We start from the raw sequence: 8,458 nt of genomic DNA on the forward strand, positions 1-8,458 counted from the left end.
GTCAGGTTGTCAGAAGGGACCATTCTCTGGAGAAGGACATCATGCTTGACAAAGCGGAGGGTCAACAAAAGGGGGGAAGGCCCTCAACAACATGTATTGACATGGTGGCTGCAGCAATGGGCTCAGGTATAGTAGGGATTGTGAGGCAGCCACAGGACTGGGCAGTTTTTTGTTCTGTTGTACATAGGGTCACTATGAGTTGGAGATGACTTGATGACACATAACAACAAACAACATGTATGAAAAATAAGAAAAAAAATTCTAGAAAATGCCAACAAACCAATGGAGACAGAAAGCATTTTAGTGATTGTTTGTAACTGGGCATTGGTGAAGATGGCTCAAAGGAAAATAAAGATGAATAAGGAGAGTTTTTTAGAGTAATAGGTATATCTGTTATCCATAAATGATAATTTCACAGATACTGATATATATATGTTGTTGTTATTATGTGCCATCGAGTCGGCCCCGACTCATAGCGACTCCTCCTTGGGTTTCCGAGGCAGTATCACTACGAAAGTAGGATTGCCCAACCTTCCTTCCGAGGAGTGGCTGGTGGGTTTGAACCGCCAGCCGTCTGGTTAGCAGTCAAGTGCTTTAGCCACTATGCTACCAGAGCTCCTATATATATATATATATATATATAAAATAACTAATGAAGTTTTTATTTAAATAAGTGTAGTTCATTTTATGCCAAGACCAGAAGGTCTTTGAGACATATACCTCAAAAAATGGTTTTAAAGAAAAGGTAAAATTCCTTATTCTGATGGAATTATCATCACAAAAGCCAACAACATATAAACCCAATGATGAGATGATTAAAGGTCTTATTCCGATGTAGGTAAGAGAACTGTGATATCTAATACTACTAGTTCTATTCAATTTTGAAGATGCCAGTCTTTCAAGTAAAAAAAGATAAAAGAAACATTAAACTACATACAAATTGTAATAGAACAAAACTGACACAATATAGATGATTAAATTGTGTATAGAAAGTCCAAATAAATTTATGGATAAATTATTAGATGTAATAAGTGTGCTTATAATGATAGGTGGATAAGAGGTCTCATGTACACAGATACACATGTTGTGACAAGTTAGAAATATCAGAAAAGGAAATACAAAAGATAGCTGGAGCCAAATCAAACAAAAGAATATCCAAGACCTCTATACAAACCATATTATATCACATTATTAAGATGTCAATTGTTAACAATTATACCATTGATTAAACTCAATGTCACAGAATGATTTTTTTAAATACTTATATAGAAATATAAGGGCTAAATGAAGAAGAAGGAATGAATAAATCTTTAAGAAGAACACGGTTATAGAATTACTTCCTATACCGAATATCAGACCGACTCGATGGCAAATAACAACAACAACAATAGAAAACTTCAGTAAGTTTACCCATGTGATACTCCTGAAACAAAAAAATAGAAATATGAAACATAGTGACAAGAAACACCCTAACACACACAGAAATACACTAATGTGATTGATTTATAACAAGATGGCACAGAGCAATATTGATAAATGATCATTTTTACTAAAAATCATGCTCAATTAGGTAGTGACATAGAAAAGTATACATTTCTATGAGCATCATAAAAATTAAATCCAAATAGATTATACATCTAAAAGTAAAAGGTAAACATTTTCAGAAAAAATTTGAAAGTAAAGACAATATATAAACCTACAGATTAATTTGTAAATTATTTATATTAAATTTGATTAATTAGGAAAATAGCTTCAAAATAAGCACTATCACTATAAATGATAAATTGGACCATGTTAATAAATTCTATTTGCTAAAAGTAAGAAAGGAAATATGAGAGAAAAAGTATTAGCCACAGAGAAAAATTGACTATTAAAAGTTTATAATATCAAGAAAGAATGCACATCCAAAATATGTCACAAATTTATTGGAGGGACAAAGACTGATAATCAGAGAATAAAAATGGATGAGACATGAAAAGGCACTTTACAAAAGAGGATATCCTTGTGGCTAATAGCACATTATAATGTGTTCAATCTAACAATAATTATTAAAATATCTATTAAAATTGATATTATTATATAACCATCATAACTTATAATACTGAAATTCTTCATAGCACTCAGTTTTGATGAGGACATTGATCAAGGGACAGACTCAAATACTAGTAGATAAAATATGTATGTGTCTTATAAACTAGTAAACTGTTAGGATAATTTAGAAATATTGGTATGCATATATACCTATAACCATACAATTTCATTCCTATACATCTAGGTAATGTGTGGACAAAAGATGTCCAGAAGGATACTTAGAGGATAATTACTCATACTAGCTAAATTGTAGCTAATATTTTCACAATAGTTAAATTTCTATACACCATTGAATGGAAAATGTTTATTCATATATGAATGGAGTTTGTGTTGGTGCAAATGGTAAAGGACTTGACCACTAACAGAAAGGTTGGTGGTTCAAACTGATCTGTAAGATAGTCCTACCACCCTGCTTCTGAATGATCACAGCCACTGAAACCTCTTTGAAATGAAATTCTACTCTGAAACACATGGGAATCCATGACTCAAAATTGACTCTATAGCAATTGGGTAGATTTTTTTGTCTTTTAAGTTGTTGTTTTGCTTTAGTTATATAACACATCAATGACAAGTAACAAACTGCAGCTAACTGCAATATGGATCAACTCCACAAATATATGTGTGAAAGGAGATAGACTCAAAAATGCATACCATATGACTCCATTTATATAATGTTCAAAAACAAGAAAACCTAATCTATAATATTAAAAATCAGGATAGAGATTTGGTAAGAGGAAAGAAAAGTGATAGCAGCAGACAGGGGTAGAGCTGATGAGAGGCTAGCATCTTCTATTTCTTTACCTGATTTGTAATTACATGAATGTATTCACTTATGATTAATCTTCATAATTTTGATATATTTAGATTTATTTATATATGGTAAAATGAAGTCCCAAAGTTTACTTTAGGAAAAAAATAATTATAAAAGCATTGTTTTTCATATAAAGCAAGAACTGGAAATAAGGCAATATACCTTAATAGTTTAAAATATAAATAAAACATTATCAGTTTAAACAATGAGTAGACTGTAGATTGAAAATAAATAAAGCACAACTCTGGATAAATAAGTCGTAGAAGAAACACAATCAGAATGCTCCTCAGAAGCAAACTTGACAAGACTTTGGCTTGCCCATTTCAGGCATGTTATCAGTAAAGACCAACAACTAGAAAAGCACATCTTGTTTGGTCAAGTAGAGGGTTAATGAAAATGAGAGAAACATTCAATGAGATGAATTGGCAACGATGGACGAAAACATAATAATGATCATTAAGATGGTGCAAGGCCAACACAACATTTTGTTGTACATACTGTTGCTGTCATGGATTGAATTGTGTCCCCAAAAAATATGTGTCAGGTTGGCTGGGCCATGATTCTCATGGGCTTGGCAATTACATAAGATGTAGTGAGGCAGTTGTGGAAGGATGTAATACCCCAGGATGTGATCTCATGGCTTCATGCCATCAGTTGTAAAGGGATTGGAGAGAATGCAACAGCCCCAATCAGGTCACAGCCCTGATCTTCTGTAAGGGAGTTTCCTTGAGATGAGGTCTACATCGCCTTTTATCTTGCAAGAGATCAAAAGAGAGAGAAGCCATCAGAAAAAGAGGGATCTCAGGACTACCAGGAAGGAAGAGCCAGGAGTGGAGCACGTCCTTTGGACCCAGGTCCCTGTACTGGGGAAGACTGATGCCATGACACATGGAGATCTCCAAGGGCTGCCAAGCCCACAGATGTTGAGAGGAAACAGAGACCTTCCCCAAGAGCCAACAGACAGAGAAAACCTTCTGCTGGAACTGGTGCCCTGCATTTGAGCTTCCAGCTTCCTGAACTGTGAGACAATACATTTCTGTTTGTTAATCATCCACTTGTGCTACTTCTATTATAGCAGCACAAGATAAACATTTACCTTGGGTTAGACCCAACTCGAAGGCAACAACGATATGGACAAAAATATGGATGAATTCTAAAAGCAAAATATCAACTGAAATCATTAAGACCCTAAACAGATAATATACTATAAATCTATTTACATAAGTTTGCAAAGTAGGCAAATCTATTTTTTAAAATATATATAAACATATGGCATTTCAGTAATGTTTCTGGATAAACACTTGTTATTCACGCAAATCTATTTTATACAGATTTTCATAAAATATTTCAAATATTTGAAATCTTACCATTTCTTCTTCATTATCTATGTAAAGCAGATTAGATACCATAGAAACACAGGCCTTCTGACTCTCATTCCAGCTTTTTCTTTCATCACTAATAGAATAACAATTGTGGGAATAGGAAAACCAGCCCTCTGGACAAGGACCACAATGATACACTGAAAAAAGATTATTAATTACTATTGAGAGGCAATTTGAATTAAAAAATAAAAATTACGTGACATATTTGAATAGGCATGAACATATATGTACATAATCTATATATGCAATCTTATATATTGACATATACTAAAAAAAAAAAAAAAAGAAACACTGAAAGGCATTAACCTCCTACTGCCTAATTTATGTACCATTTAAAAACAAACAAAAGCGCTATTCATGTCCTGAAAATCACTTAACACCACATTATTAGAGTAGTAAATGTATTTGTTTCTTAACATATCATGTTAGTTTCTGTCAAGTAGATTTTCAACTCATAGCAATTCTGTGTGACACAGTAGAACTTCACCATGACAGCAAGGATTGTGAGGCTGGCCCAGGACAGGGCAGTGTTTCTTTCTGCTGTACATAGGGCCACTACTAGTCTGTGCCAACTGGATGGCACCTAACAACAACAACAACAATAATCTTTACAGGAGCAATAGGAAATTTGAGCCAATTGTCAAAAGAAAGAGATAGTAATTTTAAAATAATATTTCTAACATTTGAACAAGAAGGATGCCTTCAAATGATCTTTATTTATGAAAATTCATTGCTACATTTTGGTTTAAAAAAGTCTACTATTTCTTCATGGCCTAAAATAGAGACAAAGTATACTCTTAATGTATCAGAACTTTTAAAATTATCACATACCTTTCTGGGTGCTTGTTATTTGAGAATTGTTCTGTTCCAGTGTTTGAACAGCTAGAAAGATTAAAGTAATTCTTATAGACGTTAATATTTCTGTAATAAATCATAATTATTTGTTTCCTAGTTTAAAATTCCATGTATTATTTAAGATGATAATAATGTATATTGAAATTATTTCACCAATAAAAATTACTAAAGTACTGAAGATTTTTGGAAAAATATTTGAACAGCCTAATGGGCAAATTTTATCACCTATTACAGTATTTGATTTGACTACTTTCAAAAATTAATTTTTATTTCTCAGTAATTGTTTTCAGTCTAATAAAATATACACATTTAGAATTCATAGCAAATACTCTCTATGATCATTCTGTTATTTTTACTTTTGAAAAATTCAGAATAACTTTTCCACATTTAGTCCACATATATAAGACATTCTTTGTCAAGTTTTAAAAACTTGGCAAACATAAGACATCAGTGCACACATTAAATGATAATTCTATTCCATAATATTATGAGATACATGTTGCTATTTTTGTTACATGCCGTCAAGTCGGATAGGGGCACTTTTAAAGCTTTAAAGTGATTATTCCCTTATAATCTTTCAAAAACTTACAAGAAGTAGTAACTGTGACTTTCACGATTATTACACTGGCCATCAAGACCAGGCAGATGATTCCCAGGATCCCAGCAATGAGCTTCCCTGGAGAGGATGGGAGATACACAGAGAGAAATGGAAACACTGAGACAAGACAGACGGAGCTGATGCTTAGAATGTTTACGTACAAGAGGACCCAGACGCACAGGGTTCTCATACATAAACACTGGACACTGAACCGACATTCTTCATTATAACTTTTCTCTCAGAATACACCATTGCATATTCAGTAAAGTAATAGCCCGTGAGTTGTTCATCAAAGACCACATTTCAACCACTCCTCAATGGAATTAATCTTCAAATTTCATAGCAGAACACAATAGCTATACTTCAAACCCAATCCTCAAAAATGAAAAATAGTAAACCCATTCTCTTAATTTGACTGTCCTTGTGCCATGCTTTGTTCTCATTCTTTCCCCCATCTCTGAACTAAAACTGCATATCCTAGTGCAGTTATATTGAGAAGTGATTAATATTTTACCTTTGCAGTGGAAATTCTTGTCACTATTTTGGAGATGCTGAGGAGCATTGTGAAGATTTAATTCCACGTAAGTTAGTTCCTGCTCACTGATTGAAATGGAGCTATTTGTGTCCTTAGGTTTGATTTGCGACCTTTTTGACTTCTGGGCATGAGGCAGGTCTGAGTACATTACTATTTGATCATTCATCTCTGCAGCTGAGTGGTGGCAAGGTCTGTGCTCTATGACTGTAAACTGTACTTAAGAAGGAAATACATGCATCTGTATGACAAGAGCAAACAAGGTGGTGAGTATTAGTGGTCACTTTGCAGTTGAGAAACTAAACTTAGATTCTAATTTAGTTAAAACCTTTCACAATATCTCATGGTGGAATAAGTAACATTTAAAGATATTCTGCATTTGAGAAAATATTACTGGTTGGAATAATAAAAAGCAATACATTTTTGAAGAATAAAGAATTTCATAAATAAGAAAATATTGCTTATTAAAAGGCAGATCACACAGAAATATTTTTAAACTATTATAATAACTGGGTTGCAAATTAAAATGCTATATTGGAAAAACAATGATCCATCACACTATGACAATTTTGAATTATAATAATTATTAAAGATTGAGTGCTCCAAAGTATCAGGGATTGAAAAGTAAGCATATGTAATAATTTATTGCACCAAATTTTGATTTAGTGACATGTTTATTTAGGAGATGAAGTGTTATTGTGTGGTCTTTTTCTTATTTACTAATGGATGGACAGTTATGAGAAATAATTACACACTTAAGGATATATATGTCAGAACATTTACATGACACAATAAACTTAGCCACAACATAAAGAATATATGAAACACAATGTTAAATAATTTAAATAATATGTTTCTAATATGAAAATAAGGAGCTCTGTTAGCATAGTGCCTAAAGCACTTGACTGCTATCCAGAAGGGTGGTGGTTCAAATCCACCAGCCACTCCTCGGAAGGAAGGATGGGCAATCCTACTTCCGTAGTGATACTGCCTCAGAAACCCAAGGAGGGGTCACTATGAGTAGGGTCCAACTCGACGGCACATAACAATATGAAAATAATTGGCACTTTATTTAATTGCTAAAATATGAGACCATAAACTGATAAATAAAAATGTTTATCATTTATGGAAGAACATGGTTGTTTCAAACCTCCCGAAAGGTCATATGGTTGTCACAATCCTTCAGTCCATTTGAGTTCTTTAGTTGTGTAAGTAATTGTTATAAAATCTTCTCACTGGACTCTGGAATCAATAGGATCAAGAATTGAATTCTGGCTTTGGAACTTACAATGGGTGACTGTTAAAAAGGTACTTAGGGTTTAGTAATCTAATCTTCTAATCTGAAATGGGAATAACATATAAAATGCAATGCGTGTAAGTACTTAACTCTCAACCTTGCAATTATAAGCTCTGAATCGATAACTCTTAATTTTATTTTAGCCATAGTTTCTTGTTATTGCTTCTGAGTCATATTAGTTACAGACTGTAAAATGATTCATTAGAGAGCATGCTATCAGCGTGGTTGTTTTTCCAGTGTTTTTGAAAATTTATTTAATTCTTTTGGTGTTTATTATTAACTGTATATTAGCATTTTATGCAAACTAACTCATCCTCCTTTTTTTAAAAAAAAAAGTTAAAGTGTGCGTACAAAATCTAAGTAAGTGAATAAGGAAGTATGTTTGACTTTGCATTATTCAATCTTTTTTAAGAGGCCATCTATACAGACTGAGCTAAATATAAAATATACATGAAATACATAATTATACAAAGATACTCCTAGAACCAATTATAAAATCCAAAATTAATCATGCACTGTCATGATGCTTATGTGATTTCACTTTAAATTACCTTGTGTAACAAACCCAAATATGCAGGTGTGTACTTAACTAATTCTCCACAGGTAATAATTTGAATTAATTAAGAAATCCCCCAGCACTTTTCATATTTGAAGCTTACTTTTATCCTAAGTGTAATGTCCTATGGTGCTATTGTATACTAATATATTCATAACATTTGTATGCATCTCACACTAAAAGAGGTGGGCTAGAAGACAGAGACAAGAGCCACAGTACATACCTCTGTCAGTCGGAAAGTCATCCATTTATTCGTGGGAAGGTCTCATTAATGTCCTAGAGTGACCAAGTATTTGTTGTTGTTTTTATGTGCCGTTGAGTAGGACCTGACTCATA

The 8,458-nt window shown here is 33.0% G+C and overlaps 1 protein-coding gene across 1 annotated transcript in view; it reads right to left on the reverse strand.

Annotated features, from left to right (window-relative positions):
- Positions 1-6,438, reverse strand: part of LOC103193935 (NKG2-A/NKG2-B type II integral membrane protein-like) — an 82,338-nt gene extending 75,900 nt beyond the window's left edge. The window contains exons 1-4 of the mRNA XM_042780462.1: positions 6,252-6,438; positions 5,729-5,815; positions 5,116-5,166; positions 4,270-4,421 (exon numbers count right to left, since the gene is read on the reverse strand). Coding sequence (XP_042636396.1) covers positions 4,270-4,421; positions 5,116-5,166; positions 5,729-5,815; positions 6,252-6,438 — 477 coding nt within the window. The remainder of the gene's footprint in view (positions 1-4,269; positions 4,422-5,115; positions 5,167-5,728; positions 5,816-6,251) is intronic.
- Positions 6,439-8,458: the final 2,020 nt, after the last annotated feature.

This window comes from Orycteropus afer, unplaced genomic scaffold (assembly GCF_000298275.1).
Source record: "Orycteropus afer afer isolate SDZICR_OR568_19922 unplaced genomic scaffold, OryAfe1.0 scaffold00040, whole genome shotgun sequence".
Classification (NCBI taxonomy): Eukaryota; Metazoa; Chordata; class Mammalia; order Tubulidentata; family Orycteropodidae; genus Orycteropus; species Orycteropus afer.